Source organism: Malaya genurostris, chromosome 3 (genome assembly GCF_030247185.1).
Source record: "Malaya genurostris strain Urasoe2022 chromosome 3, Malgen_1.1, whole genome shotgun sequence".
NCBI classification, from domain to species: Eukaryota; Metazoa; Arthropoda; class Insecta; order Diptera; family Culicidae; genus Malaya; species Malaya genurostris.
The window spans coordinates 35,212,208-35,239,299 of record NC_080572.1 but is presented as its reverse complement, the minus strand read 5'-3'; the positions used below and the strand labels follow the sequence as shown (position 1 = coordinate 35,239,299).

Here is a 27,092-nt window from a genome sequence, read left to right as displayed (position 1 = left end):
CAAGCATTTGCCGATCTCGACGAACTGATTCGAATGGTATATGGTTGTTATGTTCTTCCAGCATTTATTGCTGTAAGTAGTTTAAATCAATATAATTATGGAATTGCTTTCAACTGGAAAATGCTGCCATTATTTGGTTTACATATGTCATATTCGAACAATTATGTTGCCAACAACGAACCGTGCTAAAATAGGTTCGAGGCAAAATGTCATGAAAAAGGATACTGTACACAGTCTTCTTGGTACTTAGAAACAATTGTATGTAACAGTATTAAAAAATCGTGCTTTACGTTGCTCCCAAGCATTGCTTTGTCATACAGCGCTCAAAACTCCTACTGCTGGAATAGGGGGGAAAATTGCTTACACAAAAATATCGATATTTCCGTTAAAAATTTACGGATTTCAACAATCTATGGCTTGTTGGATAGCTATTACCGTGCGGAATCTAAGTTCTGTTTTCTGTTTTCAAGGTCAAATGTGACAGATACTGTCAAAAAACTGATAATTTTGACACAAAACTTCGTATAACTCAAAAAGTAAACATTCGATCTCAAAACTATTCAATAGCGTTCTGGGTGACGAGGAGACCTTTCATTTGCGACTGATCAAAATCGGTCCAGCCATCTCTGATATCGACCTCTTAGTTGACAACACACATACAGACACACACACATACACACACGGACATTTGCTTAGTTCGTCGAGCTGAATCGAATGGTATATGACACTCGGCCCTCCGGGCCTCGGAAAAAAATTCTAAAGTTTGAGCGAATTCTATACCTATTTTTATATATATAAAAAAAGGTAAAACGTGTCGAATATTTTCGAGTTCTTTAGAGAAAGAAAATAGTTAGATAAAAAATTTTTTTCTGTGTCTGATTGTGCGTGGAGTGCCCCATATACTATTTTTAAATCTGATAATATTTTGTCTCAATATACCTAGGTGAATATGTTACATACCAACCGTTCATACATTGCAAGATGGGTACTTTCAAGAAAAGAAAGTCTTTCTATCAAAAACTTTTTGTTGTCCAAACTGATTTTTTTTATCCAGTGTCTTTTATCAAAAACTAAACTAAAATGAAAGTCATAAATACGCATGATAACCTATTACTAGTTGTTCGATATTTTCAGAAAGTATCAGTGCTGGATAAGAATTTTTTTGGTAAGAAAATATTTGAAAAAAATTTAGCTCTCTGTAAAGCGAACAGAAAATGTTATAGTTTTGCAATAACTCGTTATTACATAATTTTGTATGATCCATATTCACATTATCACTAATGAACAGCGGCTAAATTTTCACGCGTATTTCGGAGCATAAAAATGAACTCCGATCTAATGGCTTCGAAAGTATTCTTCTCGAAAACACTCCATAATTCACGGGTAGCTAATATGATCAATTAAACCCACACACAACGATGGAATGCATACGTAAACAGTTCCTTCTTCAGTAAAGTAAAAATGGAGGCTACTAAAACCAAAACGATCCCGGGCAAATAAGGCCACACAAACATATGCAAAGCTTTTGGGATTGGCAATTTTGTAATTTCACCATTGAAAGGCGATTTTCTGTGGTTTATATCCGCCGGTTTGGTCGGCTCTTTGTTTAAATAGCGCGAATCGGAATGTGCTCGCTCCGTGCGATTCATTAAAATTAATGGCATCGAAAATAATTATGCGAGAAATCAAAGCGCATATTATTTCACGCAGCAAAACCGCCATTAATTTCGATTCAGGGAAATTTAACAAAAGTGTCACTATTTCAATAGTGACATCCGCGGGCGTTAAACGTTTTGTGTTCTGGTAGAGAGTGCTGTGTTGCGCTGGAATCGGCGGGAATAATTTTCCCAGTCATCTTCAAAAAGAATTGATTACTAATGGCTTATTTACCTCTCTTCAATAATTTCAGCTTAATTTTGCCAAATTTAGCATCGGAAAATTTGTGCCCAGCATGGATTCGAACGGAATGATAAGCGGCCTCCAGCTTGGTCACTCGGGGTATCAACAGCAATATCAGGAACCCTGGCACGAACAATGTCTGGAAGGGTTTATGACGATTCGGGAGCAAGGCCTGCCCAACCTGGATGGAAGGTGGTGCGGAACCGCTTCCGGCTACACGATCTACTACAGCGAAACCAGATCGGTCAACGTGAGTGTGCGGCTGGATCGGTTGACAATAATTGGTTCCGGTGAAGAAGGAGGCTCCGGTGGTGCGGGGAGTGGACTGGAATTCAAACTGATCTATAAGTTTCTTCGGCATAGCGATGCAAAACTGAGGTAAGTTTGTGACGTAATTTTACACTTCGTTTTATAATGAAGATCTATAAAGTTTTCATCATAAAGACTTTTTGAATGGTTTGACTCAAGAATGGACATAATGTTTTCATAGGTTTCTAATACTGAAATTATGACTACAATATGATGTTAATTTGTCTTAGTCTAATCATGTTACTGTTACTACTGATAAAAGTTCGCTTTTCGCCTATACTCACAACGTATGCTCATTTGCTCACGGGAAACAGGAGGAAATTGAAACCTACGAAGTAGCTAATGAACAAGGTGGACTATACATAAGTGCCAACATTTAAATATGCTCAAAAGCGATATGCAAACAGTTCTTTAAGCCAGACACCCGAAGGCGAGGGTTGGGAATTCCTTTCCAGTACACGGAGAACCCTTCCATCATAAAATTGTAATATCGCAGTTTTAGATTTTTTTTTTCATTTCATTCGATTTAAAGAAATTTATGATTCTATAACAAGTGTTTATCGAACAGCGGTGTTGTGATAAAGTTAATTTTGTTTAAGATGAAAAAGATTTGGTAACAAATTAGAAAACGTTAACTGATTTGGTGTTACAAAAATCAAACAATTCACACACATTTGTACTCTTGTACAGAGATATTGAAATCAAAAGATTGCCAATAACGAAATGTCCTCAATCAATTGTATATGCGTTCGTCTATACTTAATCGTTTTCGTTAAATCCATGTTATTGAATGATCATCTCGTAATCTTTTAGGTATGCGCAAAAATTTTATGCTTCAAGTGATTGGTTCAATGTTAAAAGAACCTTCCACATGCAAACCAACCATAGTGGTGCAGGAGTCCGTGACATTTTCCCGTATTGAGAATTGTTATATTGAAGTTGTCGCAAAGATCTCAGATCGTAATTGACAAAGAATGTGTTGAAAAGGGATCGAAAATTTCAATTTATAATAAATTATATTTAGGGGTTAGCCTATGTTTGTGCTTAGAGCACATAACCGTCTAAATGACCATACCTGAATCGACCAGTATAAGCCGGAAAAAATGTTTTCGTTCGGCACATTTTGCAAGTAGCATTAACTTTACGTCTTTAATTATTAATAACTAAAAAAGTCGCGGTTCTAAAACCGCGTTTTACAATGATTGCCTACCCTTTATTTATTAAAAAAATTAGAATAATATTCTTTTTGATATTTATATCAAAATCAGTTATATATTAGTTGAAATAGCCAGGACAATAGAAATAGAAGAAAATCTAGCCAAATGTCCGCGAAATAAATTATTATTAGTAAACTCCGTAGACCCAGGTTGGCGGTTTAATGTTTATGGCGCCGGAAGGATTCATAGTGTAAGTAGGATCGTAGTACTAGCCATGCACTGATTTTGTACGCTAAGAATCGGATGCGAAGTCTGTTGAAACAGAAAGGCCAAATTACACAAAAGGATGTACTGCCAAGAATTGCTTTGCTAATAAACTCATATGTAAGTGATTCAAAAGAAATTGTCATAAATGCAGGGTAGATTAGCTGCGATTTACATATGTTTTTAGTACGACAAATCATTGTATTGGCCTGTTTCCAAAGTTGGACTCAAGACTGATTTTTAGTAAAGATGGAGCATTTTTAAGATCTATACAACTCGGAAATGGTTAGTTAGATTGAGTACGCTGAAATTAAAATGTTTAAAAATCTGAAAATATCCCGATGAAAAAAAAAAGATTATCTCCAGCTTTATAAAATTATTTTTTTTTCTGATTTTTTATTTATTCGACACTTTACGTTAAAGCAATTGGTTGCTTTTTCGACAAAACAAGAATTTATAGACACTTGCAAAACTTCAAACTCTCGACGAGAAATAACCAAGACTATAATAAATTTCAAATCAGTAATTCTATCAATATTTTTTCACCTGCAACGAAGTTGCATTTGCAATTCCATTATGTTACCAATATCAGTTTTCTAATCCTAAAGTATTCACAGGGTTGCGCAAAGGAACCTAAAACTATACAAAATGCATTTTTTTCTCTGCTCGATTTTCTCCGAGGTGACTGAAATTGTTGCTAAAATCTACTATTGGGTTGTTAGAAATCTACTATTGGCTTGTGAATCAAAGTCGTAGATCAATGAACTGTCACTTTTGATTACGGTGCTATGAAGGTATAAGTGACGTAACATACAAAATGCATTTTTTCTATCTGCTCAATTTTCTAGGCCGTGGCCTTGCCGATTGTAACAAGCTTAGTTGGGTTTGAAAGCTACTATTGAGTTGTGAATTAAGTTCAAAGATGAACTGTTTGTTTTTTCGATTTTGGAGATATAATGGTATAAGTGGCGTAACCGACAAAACGCGTTTTATTTACCCGCAAACCATATTACTATGAAAACTCGCATAAGAAAAGTTGTATAAAAAACCGTATAAAGAAAGACTTCTGTACATGTAAAATCTGTAAACTTTCTACAATTTTCGGTATTTCGGAGTTTTTCGATCCCGCACGGAACGACCGAAATTAGCTCTGCGCCTAAGTCGTATTACTGTTTTTGAATTAGTTGATTTTAACAACAAAATTTCCAAAATAACTATAAAATTAGTTAAAATTGAGAATTTATTTGCTGAAAAAAACTCTTATTTTTAGAGAATGTGTTTAGTTGGCGAATATTCTGAACACAAACCAGCAATATTTCAATCCCACACGAAATTCTCATTGACAACTAATTTTGTTTTTAAAATCAAAAAATTTGTTTCTATTTATCTATCACCAGTTTATTAGCCACAAAATTCATGAGAAGTGTCAAAACAAAACAATCCATTAAAAAGCTAAAATGGACAGTCTTGTTGAAACTGCTTGCAAATTGTTTAGATGTTTTACGCATGTTGCACTCTAATTGTACATGTCAAATGATGTTTTTTGTATCTTCCAACCTTCCGGGCCACGCCGTTCGATGTACTACTTGTATTCGGTTTTTATTTTCCGAGTGCTCAAAGTTTTCAGTGAGAGAGTCGATTTCGCGAAGTCGAATGAAGAAAACAGCGATTTAGAAGAAAAATGTTCAAAAAGAAGTTTATGTTTCGCTCATGTCTTTTTTCCAATACAACATCGTATTTATACCTGCCAATATAGAAAAGGCAACCGCGACTGAAATTTTTTTCGGTAGTAGTGTGCCATCTAGTGGCTAGTAGTCATTACGGTGTTAGCGTTATTTCGGCGACAGAGCGCCATATAGCTGCAAATTGCAGAAACCAATTCAACCATTTATGTTGGTTGAAAACAACGTTTTATTTCTCTAATTCAACTAAAAAATTAGTTGAATGGATATGAAGTGTGCCTTAGCTAAGAAATGACAATTGGTGAATTCAACTAAAAAAATAGCCATTTCAATAAATGTTTTATTATTATCAAGGAAATTAGAATTAAAAAATCTAAATTAGCAAAAGTAAGATTTTTTTAGTTGTCTCAAAATATAACTAACTAAAATCAGAAAATCAACTAATTTTTTCGCCAAAATGCTGATATCGGTCTTTCCGTGCTCAAAAAAAAGCTCCATCAGTGTAGAATTTTGAAGAGATGTGGTTCTATAGTGCACACAACTACCAACCAACTTTTATAAAATTTAGCTTATTGTAAAGGGTGATTTTTTAAGAGCTTGAGAACTTTTTTAAACAATAAAACGCATAAAATTTGCAAAATCTCATCGGTTCTTTATTTTAAACGTTAGATTGGTACATGACATTTACTTTTTGAAGATAATTTCATTTAAATGTTGACCGCGGCTGCGTCTTAGGTGGTCCATTCGGAAAGTCCAATTTTGGGCAACTTTTTCGAGCATTTCGGCCGGAATAGCCCGAATTTCTTCGGAAATGTTGTCTTCCAAAGCTGGAATAGTTACTGGTTTATTTCTGTAGACTTTAGACTTGACGTAGCCCCACAAAAAATAGTCTAAAGGCGTCAAATCGCATGATCTTGGTGGCCAACTTACCGGTCCATTTCTTGAGATGAATTGTTCTCCGAAGTTTTCCCTCAAAATGGCCATAGAATCGCGAGCTGTGTGGCATGTAGCGCCATCTTGTTGAAACCACATGTCAACCAAGTTCAGTTCTTCCATTTTTGGCAACAAAAAGTTTGTTAGCATCGAACGATAGCGATCGCCATTCACTGTAACGTTGCGTCCAACAGCATCTTTGAAAAAATACGGTCCAATGATTCCACCAGCGTACAAACCACACCAAACAGTGCATTTTTCGGGATGCATGGGCAGTTCTTGAACGGCTTCTGGTTGCTCTTCACTCCAAATGCGGCAATTTTGCTTATTTACGTAGCCATTCAACCAGAAATGAGCCTCATCGCTGAACAAAATTTGTCGATAAAAAAGCGGATTTTCCGAATGGACCACCTAAGACGCAGCCGCGGTCAACATTTAAATGAAATTATCTTCAAAAAGTAAATGTGATGTACCAATCTAACGTTTAAAATAAAGAACCGATGAGATTTTGCAAATTTTATGCGTTTTATTGTTTAAAAAAGTTCTCAAGCTCTTAAAAAATCACCCTTTATATAAAAACAATTGCAATTTTCCAGCATCTTTTCATTGTAGTAGAATCCCGCAGTTCAGTCAGACCCAACAGACTGGCCGGCATCATTGTGGATTGGAACATTGTGTTCATTTTCATGTGATCTCACCCAATTATACAATCACTGTGCCTGTTAGGAGAGCTTATTCTAGACGCTAAACTTTTCGAACCAGTGTCATAAAGTTGATTCATGAAACAATATTCAAGGTGAAACAGACTACTTAGCAGTCATTCGAGCAGGGCTGACTGAATTTTTAATTGAATATTTTTGGTTGATTGCCAGATTACATGCGATGTAATTTACATTTAATATAAATATAAATTAATGACGACAATGTTTATCACACACAACGGAAACTCTCAGTGATAAAACGTCGTAATTCTTTATGTTTTTATTAACGAAAGCACGATATGATAATCAAAAAATCTCATCATTTCTCGCAATCGCAGAAGTGTCATGATTTGCGTGCCATGAATTGAGCGTCCGCCGTACATTCATTTTTCATTAACATTCACTCCGACCCACGTTAGGCTGCGAGGTAATGTTCCACTATACTGTATATTCGCGTAATAATGAAATTTACCGGAAATAAATTACCTCTATATCAATCATTCCTTGTAGGATGCCACCCCATCCGACTGTCGCGCGCGGTCCAGCAGGAAACTTTTCTCTTATTTTATCGCTCGTCTCTCTTTTTTATTATTACAGGTACGATAACAGGATATGGAATGGTGACCTCGTTCCGGAAACGTACTGCAATAGAAATTTTTATGACTGCGACAAACGGTAAGTCGGTTTCCATCACATTCCCACTATAGTGAACAGTTTTGCAGCAGATGTTTTTGCCGGCCGGATATAGCTTCAGCCGGGATAATCTGAACGTGAGCTGACTGTTGTTCGTATCCCAGCATGACAGACCATAGGAAAATTACCGCTGAAACTGGTTTGCCCTGCGGGATGATCTCTTGTTTAATAAATAATTACTTTATTTTGGAGCCATAGTTCTTCTACTGAGGCTGATTCCTTGTATCGAGTACACCAAGCTCGATTGTGAGGCTATCCCGAAGTTTTCACCGAGTCAAACGATTTATCATTCTAAATACCAAATCAGAAGTGGTCAACCGGTGCATGGTGTAGCACTAGTAATAGTTCTGTTCTGTTTAGTAGACGGGAGAATAATCCAGCCGGTTCCGGAAAGGATGCACAACGATGTGTCGAACGAGATTTGTCATCTGACCACTCAGCTCATCAGCCAATCAACCGAAAGAACCTGTCAGAGGGATGACCATTTATTTTTAACCACCATGCCTAACGTGGCTAGTTCGTCTGACCTGAAGGAACAAAAATGCTCAACCCATCGTGGTACGCACATCACTTGGTCAGGTTTACACCAACACGCTCAGATTGCCCCTCACAAATTGAACGAGTTCTATACCCTTCAAATCATCCTGGTGCGGCGACCAAAGGCTGCACTGGACTAGCAAGCACTGTGTCGAAAATGAAAAAAATTTCAAATTACTTCCGAACGTTTGAAATAATTTCCAAAATACATCGCTGTGTCGAGGAGAAATTTGGAAACCGTCATCGTGAAAATTGTTTTGAGGAAGACACTCACACATGTTTACTCATCAAAATTATTCCGATTATCGAACTATCTTGACTGCTAAATACGTTTTATTCGATATCATCTCCCATCTCGAATGCCAGTACCTTTCTTCTCACTACACCCATCAAGTTTTGTGCAACCGATTTTGCCAGTGTTTTTGTTGCTTTTATCCAATTTTCTTCGACCCCAGCTTTTTTAAAACTGTTTTGGGATGATCCATTGTGCTTTCTTATGGATGACAAGAGACGCTTAAAGGATAATCTTCCGTGTTAATCACATCGTTGATGTTAATCCGGGAGTGATAAATAAAACTTCTTAACAATTACGATCACGGTTCTTATTACACGAGACACTGTTCTATTTGCAATTCCAAGCTATTCAGTGAGCGATCGATAGAGCGCCTCTGGATTTTGATTGTGAGTGCCCAAAATTTTTTCACGATAATTTCTTGATTTGGTGACATGACTAGATCTACGGTATGAATAACTAGGAAAAAAATTGAATAAGTTCTACTCAAAAGTAAGCTATTCGGTGTGTCATTTTCTTCGAACTTATTCTCTAGAAAACAAAGATGAGTTTCACATCAAAACCCAGCGGAAGCATCCAGTAATTGACCAATTAGTTTCAGGAATCAGGAATCAGAACAAATTGGCTCAAATGGCACGTTCCCCTTGATATTTGGAGATTTGTGCCTTGCCATCAATATGTTTTTAGCATCATTTTCCCGATATATAAGAGGGAAGGATTGAAAGGAAATGGTAAGGGTTGGACTAGGAGGATGGGAAAAATTGACGACACAAAAGCACATAAAAGCAGAAGTAAATTCTGCACCCCTAAGGGATGCTGAACAATCTGCTGAGGATCACATTTAGTGGAAGCAGAAGGAAATTCTGAACCTCTACGAGGTCCCGAACAGTCTGCTGTTAATAAAACCTCCAACCCCCGAGAGGATTTAGAGATCTTACAAAAGCGACACCATTCTGCACTCCCGGAAGAATGCAGAACGACTCGCAGTATGTACGAGCAGAAGTAAATGCGGTACCCCCCAGAGGATGCCAAACAATCTGCCAAACCCTATTTAAGGTGAATACAGAAGGGATTCATTCACTCCAGGAAGAACGATGAACCCTTCTGACTATAGCTCCTTACCACATTGGGTGAGAAACGAGAGAATATCCTTCAATTTTAGCTCCGCATACACAGACTCAACCATGTATGGAGAACCAAAAACCCGGATACGTAGCTGCGTCAATGCGGGACAGTTACATATCAGATGATATGAAGTACCATAATCGCATTCACACAAATCACACGAATAATACTCAGCACGTTGAATAGTAGCCATGTGATAATTGAGTTTGCAATGTCCAGTCAGAGCTCTGACCAGAATACTTCAATGATACTTGGAGAAATGCAGTAGACACTTTAACATTTTCAGATTTAAATCTGGTAGAAATGCTTTTGTCTGAGCGCAAGTTTGCAAGCTGCGCCAGTAGCTGGCATGTTTGGATGCAGCCCAAGAACGTATCTTGTGCTTTATCCAACTAGTTGAAAGTGGTAAAGCTGGTTCAGAACCAACGAAATCATTCGTTGCACCAGCTCTAGCCAACTCATCAGCCCATTCATTTCCAGTAATACCAGAATGGCCGGGTACCCATATGAAGTAAACAGCATTTGAAATGCTGAGGTCTTCAATTTGAGTTCGACATGCGATCACTAGATTCGACCGTGAGTCATTCGAACTGAGTGCTTTTAAGGCTGCCTGACTGTCGGAACAAAAATAAATACGTTTACCACAGATCCTCTGCTGAGGTGCCGATTGTACTCCACACAGAATTGCGTAGATTTCTGCTTTGGAACACAGTACAGTATCTACCAAGTGAATGAGACTGCTCCAGCCTATTTCACGACAGTAGATACCAGCACCAGCACGACCATTCAACAGAGAACCGTCCGTAAAACAAACTATGTGTTCATCTAGTTGTCGTTCCAGACAACCAGACAATCATTCCTAACGAAGAGGATAGCTCACATTGAATGTTTTAAAAGGAAAACTGCATGTGAGAGTTAGGTCACTAGGAGCGAGTAAATACTCATCCCACGGAACCATTTGAGACCACAAGCGAGTGTGACTGGTAGCATATTCTAATGGGTTACTGTTCCAAAGCCCTGTAACCCTAAGACGGTATGCACAAGATAATGCTTCTTGTTTTAGGAATACATGTAGTGGTTTAATGCACAGTAGCGCCTCTAGAGCAGCAGTAGGAGTTGTCGTGAATGCTCCTGTCATCGCCATTAGGACCATCCTTTGGAGATGATTTAGCTTTGACTGAACTGTCGCGACTTCTCCTTTCTGCCACCATACAAGACATCCATATGCTAAAATTGGTCTAACGATAGTTGTGTAGATCCAATGAATATATCTGGGTTTGAGTCCCCATGATTTTCCAAAAGCTCGTCTGCATTGGCCGAAAGCCATGCAAGCTCTTTTAATCCTGAAATCAATGTGAGCAGACCAATTCAGTTTTGAGTCAAGAATAACCCCGACGTATTTAACTTGATCGACCACAGTGACCCCTGAACCAAAGAACTGCAACGGACGAGCTCCTGTAATTATCCTACGATGAGTGAAAAGCACCATTGATGTTTTGCCCGGATTTACAGATAATCCAAACCTGACAACACCATTGTTCAACAGATCGCAGGGCTTGCTGCATTAAATCAAAGAGAGTGTTAATGCTTATACCGGTCATCAATATATGATAATCGTCGGCAAAACCATAAGTCGGAAATCCAAGGTTATTAAGTTTCCTTAACAAACTATCAGCGACTAGGTTCCATAAAAGTGGGGATAGTACACCACCTTGAGGACACCCACAGACACTCAGCTTTCTAATCTCTGCTTGCCGAAGCGATGAACAAAGAAGTCGATTGCTAAGCATTGCGTGTATCCAGTAAGGGAAAAACCCAAGATATTCCGTTCACGACTGCAATGTTTAACCTCCTGCAGCCATTCAGCCATCGGCACGGAAATACACCTTGACTTAGGAGTTCCTATTTTTGTGGCCTTTTACGACATGGAATAGGAAACCAGTGGATCAATTCTTGGTAAAAAATAATTCCGCCGGATGCCACACGGCTTACCTGTTTGGTGGACTTATACCACCGGTACAGGTGGACCGTAGCGTTATTCTTAGCAGTTGGGAAACCGCTACCGACACTACACGGCTATCTAGGCTGCTCAGAGAGGGAAGTTAACATTGATGGTCAACTTCCATGGATGGCCGAGCAGCCGGTGACATGACTAGATCTACGGTATGAATAACTAGGAAAAAAATTGAATAAGTTCTACTCAAAAGTAAGCTATTCGGTGTGTCATTTTCTTCGAACTTATTCTCTAGAAAACAAAGATGAGTTTCACATCAAAACCCAGCGGAAGCATCCAGTAATTGACCAATTAGTTTACTTTCTTCTATTAGTAAACATTTTAAACAATTTTCTTCGTAAGTATGATGCCTCATATGAACGAGTATTCCATTTTGATTCGAAACGCATCTTTATTATCTAGAGAGGTGGCATCTTTATCATCTATAGAGGTGGCTATAGTTTTGGATTGTTTAAAATTAACTTTCAATTTTCATTTGACGAACTCGATGTGTTCAACAAAAGCGCAACCACCAAGCGCTGCGTTACACATTTCCAATTTAGTGTAAGCTGGAGCACGCGCTTCAAATACTATTGCATACATTTGAGCTATTGATATAATTTTGTCGAATTCAAGACCAACTAAAGAGAACAGAATTCATGTTCATGATTCCGTGTGTTAGATGTCCTTCGTAATATGCTTCGCAATATCTTTGCTTAACATGCAGTTTCGTAAAGAAAAGGTCCGATGTTTTCAGTGATTATCAGAAATACAGGAAAATTTAACAAATTGCAGCAAACACAAAATTAGCCATCTTCTCAATTCTAATCAAATCAGCCGAAGCACAATTTATTTAAAAGATATTTTTATTCAGGCCTATTTGCGTTTAAGCTTTACGTGGCCGATTGAGCCGATTTTTTAAATAATTTTTTTTTTAGTTGGATCTCGTTGTCACCCTTTTTCTAGAGGGAGAGGAGCTTCCATTTCTCTCCTGCAAGGATTGAGGGGCACTTCGTTCGTGGTTCGTCTCGTCATTCATTGCCGCATCGATGGTATTGTTGTCGATTTCCGTCTTCTTTTCATTACTATTTGCTGTAGATGCATCTTGTTGTACATTGGTTGCAGTTGCTGGTTGGTTGGAGGGTATGTTGTTAACTGCAGCTGGTGTACTTTGTTCTATAGGGGATGATGATGGATTCGTTGAAGGGGATGCTTCATTGCTGTTGGTGGCTGTCACAGGTTTACTGGGGTTGCTTGAAGTTGGTGTGAAGGAAGCATCGTTGTCCTTTGGTGTAGTTGTCTCCTTGTCCAGTTTATCACATGGCTTATCGTAGTGAATAGCTTTTTGGCAATATTGACATGTGGCCATCTGATTGTCATAGGTAACAAGTGATTTGCACGGAATTCTTGTATCTTGACCGAAAGTCACATAAGAATGTATAAGCCTCTTCAAGCGCATGCGTAACAAACGTACGCCATTTAGAATACCGGGGAAAAAATTCATCCACTTTTCTTTTTCGATAGAGAGAATCTCTCCGTATTGGGGCATAGTTTTGCGAATATATGAATCGGTGATGCTTGAGGGAAGATCAAGGGTCCCGGGTTGGCGGTTCAATGCATAGGACGCTGGTCTTACAAGCCAGTTGTCGTATGTTCGAGCCCCGACCTGGAAGGATTCTTAGTGTCAGTAGGATCCATAGTACTAGCCATGCAATGATTCTGTACATTAAGAATCGGCTGCGAAGTCTGTTGAAACAGAAAGGCCAAATTCCACCAAAGGAATGTAATGCCAAGACTTTGCTTTTTTGAGGGAACATCATGCACACGCGCTTCTATAGCACTATCTTTCATATATACTGGAATGTTGTACTTAATGTTCTCGTGCTCCACATTGTGCACAAAGTTATTGTCTTTTGCGAATTGAATTGCATACAACTCTTTATCAAACTGGATGTAAACAACATTATTTGTCTTATTGCATTGAAGTAAATGCACACGTTTAATGTCAAGATGCATTTGCTCCTTAAGCAAACCTTCAAGTTCTCGTATCGAAGGGCGAATTTTGCACCGCCTGAAGTAAACAACAATAGTGTTCTTTCGTGTCGGTGGTAGCTTTTGTTCGTTTGGTTGACTCATGTCGAGGTCGTTCTATTGTTCACTACACAATACTGTACTTGGTTTCTTCTGTCTCGAACGTAAGCGGTTTTGTTTTATCGACTGACTTGGATGAAATGTGGAAACGAACTGCCGAAGCACAATTGAAGTGAGCGTAACAAAGTGTGAGCAATATTTTGAAAGTTTAAATTTTAATTTAATCAATTATTTTATTACACCTAGAGTTTTTTTATTCAATATTGTAATATAATTTTAGGCACACTGCTTAAGCTCTAAGATGCCAAGGGTATTTTCTAATCTTAATTAACGACTAACTTAAAACTAGAATAGTAACATTAGACTATGTCATCTCGGGTTCTCGTAAATCCAGCTTTCAGCTGGCGATCGGAAGTTGAATTGAGTGTTGCATGAGTCTTCCAGATGGCGTTGGTAAATATTACACCTAGAGTTGCCTTTCTCATATATCTCATGTTTTCATCAATATTACAAAGGGATTCTTCAAAATACTTTTCTTTGACTAGTGAATGAGAACAAAAAGTTTGTTTGGACATACATTTTCATAACGTTTTAAATTTTCAACAGTTTTGCTTTTGACCCTAGTTCGTTTCTTTGAATATTCGCTCAAAATGATATCTCACCCTGTTGTATCGAACCAAAAGTGAGATCCGAACAAAGGTCAAAAGCAGTCTATTTTAATAGACGTTGACCGTATCCAAACCGAAATAGTAACCGAGTAATGAAAAACTGAGTAGTAAGCGAAGAACTAGAACGGGAGTATACAGTGAAGTGAATATTAACTATTCATACAGAAAAAAGTAGTTGATTCGAGAGTGTTGATTGGTAGGACACATATAAAAATACAATTGTTATAAATTCCATCAGGAATATCATACGTTTTTTCTTAAAAAAACTTTTTCAATCCTAGTTTATCATCATTTAGATTTAGATGTTTCGACACAGTGCTTCGAGTCTTGACTATTTACCGGCAGCTCGGTACGTACGACTGGAGCCACATCGCGCGGCCAACAGCATCCGGAAAAAGCACAGAATCTGGGTTGCCCTAATGAAAAATCGATTCTCACTCCCAACAGCACCAACCAGCCAACAAAACAAACTAATCGAAATCTGTGTCCTGTTCTGTTCTGTACTTTCTCCCGTGCTACCCAGGATCTGCCGAATACGATCTCCCAACTATCCCGGCATTTATCCACGCAATTTAACCTGTAAATATTATATCAATCATCGAGCTCCACCCAGCGGCCTCCACGCCATGATCGTATTGCGTCAGCCGGATGGACATAAATTAAACATAAAGGAGCAGGCGACACATCACGAGGCGAACAATAGGATTTTAAGGTAATTTATTATTAAGGTGTGAGCGATGCTGAACCGTGCATGCATACTGTGAACAATAAGAGTTGGGTTCAGAATGTGATGTGTATGTGCTGTAGTTTTTCGGTGCGCCTGTGAATTCTAATAGAACTGTCACTTGTATATATATTTTTCAATTGGTTAGATCAGTAATACTAGTTGCCATATTTCCGTACTTAATTGATTTTAAACCTATTTCAAACTTTTTACATTGAAATTCACGGAAAAACTCGCCATGCGTCGAAGCAGATATGAACCAAGCCTTCCAGAAAAACTTGAGTGTTGGAAAGTGCTCCTAGATTCACAATATCTAGTTAAATTTTATTCGAAGTTGGTATTTTACTGCCTCGCTCGTTCTTATATAAAAAAGACTCATTTTATGCGCTTTTGATCTTTGCATCACTGGAGCTTTAACTTACTTTTGCATGCCAACGATGCAAAACAGAGCAGCTACTTCCTATTCATCCTCTCGTTTCACTGTTCCCATTCATCCCTTTGTGTCATTCGTTCCGGTAGAGCTCGCAAAAATGCAATAACACACGAACTCATCACGGAAACTGCAACTGGAAAATGCATGACAATAACAGGGTAAAGGAAGAGGCGTCACCAAACCAGATCCTGCGTGATATTAATTTCAGCAGTTTTTTTTCGAGCCGATATTTTCCTGTTCCCACAATCAGAGGTCCCACAGAATGATTGCACGAGTTCCAATGTTCACAACCCGCAGAAGCACATCAATTATCGTGCTGGGAGAGTTCGAAGGGGTGAGAATGCAAAACATTGTATGAACGTAATCGACTGACCCAAAAGTTGAACCCTTTCCGGTACGCAGTCCACTCATCCGCGAAGAGCATCGCAACCAATTTCAGCCCCCCCACGACACCAACGACGACACTGCCTGCCAAACTGTGCCGATGTCCATCCAGTATTTTTGGCTTTATTTATTATGATGTCGCCCGTGTGGGTGCGGTTCGATTCGGGTAACTATTCAGATATGGTTGACGGTTTCTATGGGCTGGTTGTGATGATGAAACTGGAACTTTGTAGTGCCACTAAATTGAATATGTCCTTATCGCTCTAACCTCAGTGTTCAGCTCATGTTTGCAGTGAACTGAAAGGTACGCACTATTTGTGGACAGAAATATGTAATTAAACAAGCGCTCTGTACATTTTTTGGTTGTCCACAAAGCTGAAGACGGGAAGCGATTTTTGCGTCGTCACACATTAGCCGTGTCAGTGGAATTCATAGTGATTTTTCTGGTGAGAGGTATTTTTCAGCCATGGTAAGTGAATTTAGTATCTCAGAGCTTTAACTTAATTTGTAAACGTGCCTTTGAATTTCGAACAACAGAGATGGAATGTTCCCAGCGACCAATTTTTCTTGCCGAACCAAATCGCTCTAGTACTCTTACCGAAAACAGCGTTGTCAATAATTCCTCGTTAGCTAGTGAAGCTCGAGAATCTCCGCAGATGAGCAGCAAACAAATCTCAATTTTCCGGTATGGGAAATCGTCTCCCTTCGCAACCACCGAAAGCTTCGATTCGTAGAGATTTACCAACCAAAATAGGATAAATCTAATTAAGCTTCTTCTCATTAACAACGGCCGTGGACTGAATTTGTATTCCAGTTGTAGTAGCGATGAATATCAAGCACGCAAATATTTACCCTCATGATTCGCCATAAATGCTATCATATACCGTCACCGTCTCGCCAAAGACAACCGGTACACTATCCGACATGAACTCGATGTCTTCCGAAACGCACCACCAGCGATAAATTCCACGTTCCATTAATTCCGTGCAAGTTCTTCCCCCAGTCGGGGCTCAAATCAATGAGCCAAAAGACCGCACCAACTTGTACGGATTACCGAAACGGTTACTCCACGGGTAAGCCACTTCCGAAAGTGGAAATCAATAATTATGAGGAACCATCGCAGTATGCCGAAGTCCCACGAATGCTGTTACAAGCCGCATGCGGTAATTTGTATTAATAAGCAAGATGAAGTGATTTTACATCTGAAATGTGAATGTTTGTCAGTGCTGTTAGGAAGTAACAGGAGCGTTTTCAGTGTTAGTATTGTCCAGTTAGTTCAAGGACGTTTAGAACATTTATGACGAATTTTGGGATAACTCGACTTAAGGAGGGCACTCAATGAAAAAAAGTTTTTTTATTTATTGTCGATAGATATGTTATCTGAGAACAAAATTGCAAACTTTCAGTCAAACTACGAATATATTCAAAAATATAGTTTTTTGCACCAAGCCATTCCTTTGAAGTAGTCTTCATGTTTGCTTGAAATTATCCCAAGTAGTTGCTGTTCTGTATTTTTCTACTGCTATTTATTAAATTAGTTTACATTACTATTCTGGTAACTGATGTGTCAATGAAAAAGCGCACTTTTTCTGTGTTGTGCAACATATCTTCAAATTTTTCCGTTATTACGAATGTTTATTCACAATGATTGTGCAACTAATACAAAAACTCATGCGTTGGTTCCATCACAAATGCTGCGATAAAATCAGCGAAAAAAACAATTGTAAAACTCGTGGAAACTACTACGTAATGTAAACAAGAAATTAATTGATGTTTACAAAACTATATCAAACATAATTTCTAATGAATAAGTTTCACGTGTGAATTTCAATACAACTGCTCGTAACACAAACATGGAACTTAAACAATATTCTGCACATAAATAAATTGAAATTTTCCGGCCTACGATGGCATGTTTCACCATAAAAATGCAGTTTCTTGTCGATTTTCTGTTTACTAAAACATGAAAGATCAATTCTGCAATATGTAGAATTATTTCCCCATAAACCATGTTCACCATGTTCCATCATAAAAATGCAGTTTGTTGTCTATTTTCTATTTACAAAAACATGAAAGATCAATTCTACAAATTACATTTGCTACTTTGGATTCGTACCCACGACCAAAACAAAACATGATATCGATTTCAATGGAAACGGATGATTTTTTTTTAAGTTGGATTTTTTTATTTTTTAAGACAAAGAAGTGTGTGAATCTCTAAAAGGCAAAAACGGGGGACGGGAATACCGTGATGGGTAAGTTGATACCTTCACGAAGCCCACCTGGGTTCGATTCCAAACCCCGCAAATAGGATCGGAATGTTTTTCTGGCCGGAAGAGGGGAATGACCTCAAGGTTAGAACCACTATAATCGAAACAAAAAAATAAAAGGCACAGAAAGTTTTTCTAAAATATTTTATTTTCAATATAAACAAAACGAAAATCCTTTTTCAATCCACCTAGTGGTGTAATGATGCCTTTTTCATATTACTTATATTTTCAAAAATATCACTAGAAGATTCTGTAAAGAATTTTTTTTTCAATCAAGAATAAAATAAGAAACTTTTTTTGGGTATAAATTAACATAACCTTTTCAATTCGTAAACAGTTATGTCAAGTAAATAAGACGTTTTATTTATATGCATCGTCGCACCAAATGATTAAACACACTTTAGTTGCAGAACCGGACGAAATTAAACAGCAACCTATGAGATTATGGGAACTTTTATTTGAGCCTGTTTGTGGAAATCCTTCAAATCATATCAGAGAAAATTGTGTGAGTCTCGTTTCAGACTTTTTTACCACTATTTTCGGTACTTCTAAAACCGGGAACTTGGAACCAGTATAGCTAAAGTCAGTTCGTTTAGTAAGTTACTAATATAGCTCACAACATGAATCAGTTTTAAGCCAAATATGGATGAATTTTACCCTTTTTTGCATCGTCACTCTAAATGACGGTGTGCAATTTTAAACACACTTAACCCTATGAAAGCATGATGAAATTCAATAGCAACCTATGAGACTATGAGATTTTTTATTTTAAGAGTGACATTATTTGACACATACACACACACACACACACATACATACACACACGCACAGAAACATACATTGCTCAGCTCGATGAACTGTGTCGAATGATAGAGAACACTTAGCCTTCTGGACCAATTTTCACTAGTCAATTTCTCAAATTACACTTATTGCCTTTCTATATGAGAAAGGCAATAAATGTACCTTTATATAATAAAAGATTTAGAAATTCACATATTTTTCAATTAAAAAATATAAATTTAAATGTGGCAATCCTGCACGCTATACGAAATTGAACAAAGCACGCTGCGAACGGAACAAAGCCACACCTACCGTTGCGTAATAGGCTTTCATCGTCATTTTGAATGTTAATTAAAATTTCCTATAATTTCGAAACCGGAAGTCGGATCAGGATGAAATTACATAGTATATTTGAAGACCATGAGAGCTTTAATTTGAATCATGATTCGTGAAAATCGGTTCAACCGTTGCTGAGAATTCGAAGAGAGTTAAATGCTTGGAGATTGTCTTCACTATTATCGGTGCTTTCGGAAGCGGAAACCGGGGACTAGTAGTCCCAAAGTTGTTTTATATAATCTCTAACTAACAAGTTCTGCCAACTAGATGGATTTAGCTGTAAGTTTTATGAAAATGTGCACCTCATTTTGCCATCGCTTGTGAAAAGGTACTCATGAAATTGAAAACTTTTACTAATCGCACTGTAATACCGGAATCGGAAGTCGAATCTGGATAAACTTTTCAGGGACTTTTTAAAAAATGTTAAGACTTTTATTAGCTTCTTGGTTTGTGAAAATGGGTTAAGAAAATTGAGTGCGCTTTTTCTCATAAATTTGCACATATTTCCTTGACATTCCGGAACCGGAAGAGTCGGATCCAAATGAAATTCAAGAAAATTGTATGAGACCACAAGACCTTTCGTTTGAATTTAAGTTTGTGAAAATTGGTTCAGCCATCTCTGAGAAACGTGTGTGACTATTTTTTTCCTTTTCTTGGTACATATCACTCTGTAATTCCGGTACCGGATGTCGGATCCAAATGAAACTTTGGAACTTTGTATGGGACCTTAGAACCTTTCATTTGAATCCAAGATTGTGAAAATCGGTTCAGCCATCAGGTCATGCGCCAGTTGAAATCCGAAGAAGCTATATCTGGGCCAGAGCGGTAAAATTTCATTTTCAATCGAATAATATAAGATGAAAATGAAATTTATGACCGCTGACCGTCAGCATATCCCTACTAATTCACTTGACTTTTGCTGCCATTTTCAAGTGAAGCTCCCGGAATTCATCGTCAGTTAAATAATCGTACCTAGTCATGTGAAGTTTTGCTTGCTCAGTTTCGAGTGCCAAATAGTGTAGCTCCTTCATTGCCTTCGCTCTTGGTAGTAAGCAATTTCGAACGAATAGAATTATAAATGGATTAAAGTACTAAAAATTAAAACTGAAGGAGGAAACTATTCATTTATGTGTATTCTGTGATTGATATTTCAGCTATCTGGTTTGTCTTGCATCTATTATCTTGAACCAATTGGAATGTTTACATGAACCTCATTTGAAGGCCGCTCTCACACAATTGAAAGAGATATTTTGTTACTTCAAGAGATCAACTGAAGGTGGTTAAACTGAGCCTAGATTAAAGAGAAACGAGTGATAAACTGAATGCTGCCCGTTCGGGCTGTCAGCAAACATTGTGTGTGTCAGAGCGTGAAGTGTACTGCATTAGAGAGATCGTCAATGTGCTCCACATTCAGTTTCAATTGAATTGAATGAAGTTTTACTGCACTGATCTGGGCTGTACGGCGGGTCAGGTGGCTCTTACCATTTTAGTTTCTAGAAGCAAGTATTGATAGTGCTTGCAACGTGCATTTGAGACTTATCGTTCCACTTGCTTTTCGAAACTGAAGTTATAAAGATAAATTATCAATAATAAAAATACAAACATCATTTCTATACCCACCAAAAAATTGACATACGTTTTGGTCGCTTATATTATTTGGACCTAAAGTTAAATTCAAAACAGCTACCGCCATCTGGTTTAAATCCTTTGAAATTTATTTCTAGACCCTATAGAATAAGAAAAGTTATATTTTAAGAAAAAAAATATCTTTTTCATCATCAGCTGTCTTGCTTCAGACACCGGCGGACGCTTTTGGTCGAATTGTAAATAAAAGCGTTTTAGCCTGCCGGCCACGAAAACATAATCCAGTTGTGATTCAACGATCCATGGAGGCGAACATTCGTCGAGGTCGTGAGCTGACATAATTAGATTTCAATAATGAAAGATGGTCGCTTTGATTCCCCGTAATGTTTCTTAACCACATTAAAACGCTACTGCGGTGAAACCATCGACTAGACATCCCCGGGAGGAAGTGGACGGAAGAGCAAAGCTTTTGCCGTGTTCAAACGTGGAAATGGATGCAATCAAAGCAAAGCTTTAAATTAATTATAATTGAATTAATTTTCTGCAAATATTTGTACCAAGTGAAAGGCGAATGTGAAACGTTGACAGCGAAAAAATCAGTACTAGCATTTTTATGTGGAGCAGCCGGAAATGAGCAGCTTGGGTAGTAAAACGCGGCAACGACGTAATTACGTATACTTTCTGTAATTTTGAAAACGGATGACGACACGTACGGCAATGTGCTGAAATAGAAACCATCCAGCGATGAAGTGAACTATTCCGGAGAGTGCAGCTTGTCGTAGACTGTCAACTGCGGGAAACAGCATCAGGTCTCGTATGTTTCGGAATACATTGCCAAGCATGCACAGTACCGCCTGAGAAAAAAAGGACTAGCAACAGCTCGAACTCGAACGGGAAGCGTAGTGCACTGTCGGTTGATAGCAATGACAGCGTATGGTAACGACCCAGAACAGCAGCAATTGCAATTTACTAAATTAAATGACAACGAATTATTACGTTCCGGGTGGGTCCGGTGCTGGTAGGTCTGAAGGAAAGCGCAGGAAACCGTAACGTACGACTCAGGGTCTGGTGCACCCGCCAGTACAGTCGAGATGGAAACATACACAAACAAGCGTGAGATGGGACATCACTTGCGTGAATTTGTTTGCGAGTTAGGGACATCATGATTTGTACTAATGAGAAACGAGGAGATAGGTTCTGCTGGTTTTTCTGACATATTTCAAAGGGACTTTCAACGAATGGACAGACGGTGAAAATGATTAGACTCCGAACAATGCAAACCATTGTGTGGTTGTTAATGAGCTTTCGAATTATCCATGTGGCAGTTGCAACCACAACAAGTTAAGATTTGAGATTTTGTGCCTGACAAGCAAAATTATACGCACGGTAAATTTCCATTCAACGTCTCTCAGCTTCATTTGATATTTGATATTTGATTTCCGGAGTTATGCAGATTTTTTTTGCGAATTTCCCAAGTAACGCGGTTTTCTTGTTTTATCTTAAAAATGCATGAAACGTCGAGATCTGGTCTGACCCCGAATTTTTTTTAAGTCATCTCTTTGACACTTAGAAAATTTTGATTTAAAAAAAATTGAGATTACACTAGATCTGGACGTTTCATTGATTTCTAAGACATTTGACACAAAAAAAATTATATTTAGTTTTGAAGTTTTTCTACGCGTATTTCCGAAGTTGTGCGGTTTTTTTACACGAATTTCCGAACTTACACGTTTTTTTTAATGCGGATTTACGAAATTACGCGGTTTTGTTTTGCGTGGCTTTTTTACATCTTCACCGAACCGCTAAACAGAAATTTAAAAGTGTATATAATATCGAAGAAAAATGTATTGGAGTAAACTTCAACGGTTCGGTATTCCCAGAAAAAGTAATTGTTCCCAATAAAAAAGTCATGTTAAGAAAAAAGACGTGTGGGTGATGTCACTGAAATAACTGGAGGACGAATAAAACTGGCATGGTTCTTTAACACTTCCAATTATACATATTACTTCTTATTGGCAGATTGTGTGAATTTTGCAATTTTTATTGCTCTGGTTCCAGAATTGCAACGGTGCATCTTTACTAGAGGAAAGAGTTATTGGAGACGAACATATTCTACCACACGATTGAATAACACGAAAAAAATAGTTTTTTTTAAGATTTAGATAGTTAAGGGAAACTACGTATAATCCTTTGGGAATATTTCAATGGTTCTAAAGAGAACCGATTTACGGAATTTATCCAAGGTTTGCAACTATTCAGTCTTTCTTGCCAACATTTTATAAAATTTTTGAATTTTGGAACTGGATTCATGAACTAATCCCAAAATCTGAGACACGTTCACATTCAGTTGCAAAATCCAGGTTCGGAATCCAAATCAAGCAATCAGGTCATAAATACAGATCCAGACTTATGGAACTGAACTGCTTTTCAAAGTTCATGTTCCGCAAGGTAATTCTACAATTATGGAACTGAATTAATTTTCAGAATTTAGTTCTAGAACTGAGTTCTAAACCTTAATAAAAGAAACTGAATTCAGTTCTAAGATCTAGCTCCAGCACCCACCCGATCAACATATCGTATCTGAACTATTTCTCATTTTAGTTCTTGTACTCAGGAATAAATATCTGGTTGAGAAATCAATTCTAAAATTCAGGTTCAGATCTAACATTTAGCTCCTGAATCCAGATCGAAAATTCATGTTTTGAATTTTGCTCATGAATTCTAAAATTGAAATCTTAAATCAGAAATTCTACCAAGTTCAGAATGGTTGTTTTTGTATTACTCGATTATTCAATAGTCGAATAAAATTTTTTAACTGATCGATTAAATTTCAATCGATTAATCGAGCTATTAATCGATTACTCGATTAATTATTCGGTTATTAGTATCGGATGAAATTAACAAATTTCGATTAAAGTTTACCTATTATACTGTTGAAAATTTTATCATAAATTGCTGATTATCGCATGGAAAACATAAAATTATGTTGTTGAGTTTAGTATAACTCGAGATTAAGTTTCTACCCGATATTCTATAGAGAGAATTTCGAAAAGGAGCCCACAGTAAAGTAAGACGCAAAGGGTTGATACGGATGTAGTTTTGATGGGGTGGTGCGGATTTCGCGCGGATTGTTTTTCATCAGGTTCGGGAAAAAAGAAGTCCAATATTTTTACATGAACATAAAAAAAATGAACATGTTTCGGATTCCGGTTCTTATTGAGCAGAGCTGAAATAGACTGCCCGTAGTTTCACTTCGTGATCGATCGTAAAAGTTTATGTACTGTGAACCAACAAATAATACTTGGGAGAAGCAAATCATTCATCATACGTCGAAAATAACGTCGATCATGACCAAAGGCTGTATTACTGATGTATGAAAGGAATGTTAGTTCTAAACACTTTGTATCTAGAGACTGCGAGTTTTTCGGAATCTTTACGAGTTTCACGAGAAAGTGAGGAGATCCGGTTGTGCTTTGGTAAAGAATACGATCTCAACAAATTCCTTTGTATAAAACAATAAATTACCGAAATTTGTAAAGCTTTGGACAGGACTGCCAACACACATTGTTTTTAACTAAATAACCTTTTTCTAATATATTTACAGCACATATTATCCCAGTATTTCTGATTTCCGGCACTTTGAAACACATTGACCTACTGTGAACTTTCAAATGTCAAGTAAAATAAACAAAACAAAACGGGCATCGTTACGGAACACCGGATGTTATTTTTGTGCGTAAATGTTCAAGTGTGTAGCACTAAAATAATAACTTAATCTAATTTCAAGCCATCTGAAAGATCTGTCTATACTATTTTCCGACGCTAGGATTCCAAAAAGGGAAGTTTTAACAAAAACGTATTAATGATTGAATTCTTATTGATACAAGCATCGTTGGGGTAAGCTCGTCATTTTCCGTGTGAGGTAAGACTACTATGGTGTTTGATTTATTTGATGGTCCTGGTGCTTTTAACGGATGCCACGGAACTCGAAAGAAAACTAGACGTGTAAGTGTAAGTTAGAGCCAACAACACTTAAATCTTGTCATGGATGTAGCTTATGTAAATTCTGTGAAATGTGTTTCCAAGACATGACAAATTCCAGCGGAATCACGTTTATGGCAAGGTTTTACAGAAACAGCAGAGAAAAAACATCGAAAAGTATGCATATAAACTGGGTTTAAAATGATGGAAAAAATAAACACTTTTAACATAATAGTCCGCAACATAGATTAATTTGCCGATTTTTTGTTCGGTTTTAACGATAAACCAACAGTTTATCGATTTATCAAAAGTTGATCTTAAAAATATTTGATAATTTCTAAACTACTGAATAAGTAAGCGATGCAGCCCTGCCAACTATAAAGATTTTTGTACTCGATACAGGAATACAGATATGCTCTCTTAAAATACCGATATTTCAATTTTCATACAGATAAATACCGATTTTTAGTTTTTGTGTTTGGTTTTATAGGGGTAAACCAGGTTGAGAGACTACTTTCTTTGCTCACTAAACCATTATTCTCACTAAATCGATTTTTGATTTTTCGAGATACAAATTGTACAGAAAGATTTTTCCGTCAAATACAGATTTTTTGAAAAAAAAATCAGTTGGCAGCTCTGAAGCGATGTAAAACCAGAAATGCCAGGTCTACAGATAAATCTGTGTTTCACAGATTTCAAAAATACTGCACAGATTAGAATTAGAACACAGATTTCTGCTATATTATACTTATTTCCACAGATTTTCAAAGATTTCGAATATTTACAAAACTTTTGTTTTTGATCCCCAACTCATCTTGAGCTTCAAATTTAATAAGATTTTGTCTATCACAGATTTTTTAACGCAATGACCTGGCATCCTTGCGAAGCATGTGCGTGAAAATTTTTTCATTAGTTCAGCTGTTATTTTCCAACCATTCGAATAAAGAGCGCAACTTAAGCATTTTTCCTCCAATCGATATCATATAATGGGTAAATATAATTTGTAACGTTTAATAATATGTACATATGATTAACAAGGTTCACTAATCTACATTCTCAGGAAAAACTAAATTTGATCGGAACTGGATGACGTTGGCCAACGGACAACTTTTCTCCGATCATACACGACGAGGAAAACCAAAGTGCACTTTTTAAAATGTACTGTCGTATTTGCAAACGTAAGAAAATCACGTTCGATAATCGAGGAATCTCTGCTTTAAAAGATCATGCTCGAATTGCTAAACATAAAGGATTATCCAATATAAACTCGATGCCTCAGCAGTTACGGCTGAAAGCAACAAGAGAAGCTTCTGTTAAATAAAATGAACCCTAGCACTAAACCTGCTAATGAGGTATATACATGTTAATTGAACGAAAATTCTAGTATGATTCTCGTCTCAATATATTATAGAAATATTTTGAATACGAAATTTTGGAAATAATTATAATTTCTATGTATTATTTCATTCAGGCACATACAATTCGGCTTTATGCTACTAACGAGCAAGTATTGGAGAAGGAATTGATTTGGACGATACACACTGTTTTGGAAATGAGTCCTTCAATTCCGCCGGAAGGGACGATAAGATGTCTCATCTCATCGTACCAAACGACTTTAAAGGGTTCAATCTGAATCGGCAGAAGATGACTCATTTTGTTAATGAGGCTATAGGACCATGTTTCAAAGACCTTCTCCTAAATCATGTCAAAGGAAAATACTTTTCGCTTCTGTTCAATGAATGTGAAGCCAGCAATAAGATAAAGGAACTTGGAATATTGATAAAGTACCATTCACCGTAACTCGAAGGGATTACTATTTCCCATCTCGAAAGTAATTCATAGGTAAAGCTACAGCGGAAGTATTACTGTTGCACGTGAATGATGCTTTACATAACAATAATATGAGTATAGACTTCTTAGTTATGCTTGGGCATGATGTACCAAATGTAAATAAATCTTTTTCAATAAATTTGAACGACGAGTTAATCAGCGAACGTGGATACGGATTAATCTATAACAATTCTTGCATAATACATACCATACACAATGCTTTCCGGTAATATTAGAGAACATTTAGTTTGATTGTTACACTATTAATTTATTTCTTCGAATCTTGTAGCTATTTGGTTAAGAAGTTCGGATATGATGTCTCAGATCTTGCAATATACTTATATTATTACTTCGAGGAGCCTGCAAAATTGCAACAATATGGGCATCTCTTGGCCCAGCTGCGTCGACTATACTTGCAAATTTTGA

At 37.3% G+C, this 27,092-nt stretch overlaps 1 protein-coding gene across 12 annotated transcripts in view; it reads left to right on the top strand.

The window, feature by feature from the left end:
• The window catches only part of LOC131435488 (uncharacterized), a 682,557-nt gene that overhangs the window by 638,814 nt on the left and 16,651 nt on the right, over positions 1-27,092 (top strand). For all 12 annotated transcript variants that reach the window (XM_058603427.1, XM_058603419.1, XM_058603426.1 and 9 more), the window contains 3 exons: positions 1,910-2,277; positions 7,543-7,620; positions 14,868-15,056. In XM_058603427.1, the coding sequence (XP_058459410.1) occupies positions 1,910-2,277; positions 7,543-7,620; positions 14,868-15,056 (635 nt within the window). The remainder of the gene's footprint in view (positions 1-1,909; positions 2,278-7,542; positions 7,621-14,867; positions 15,057-27,092) is intronic.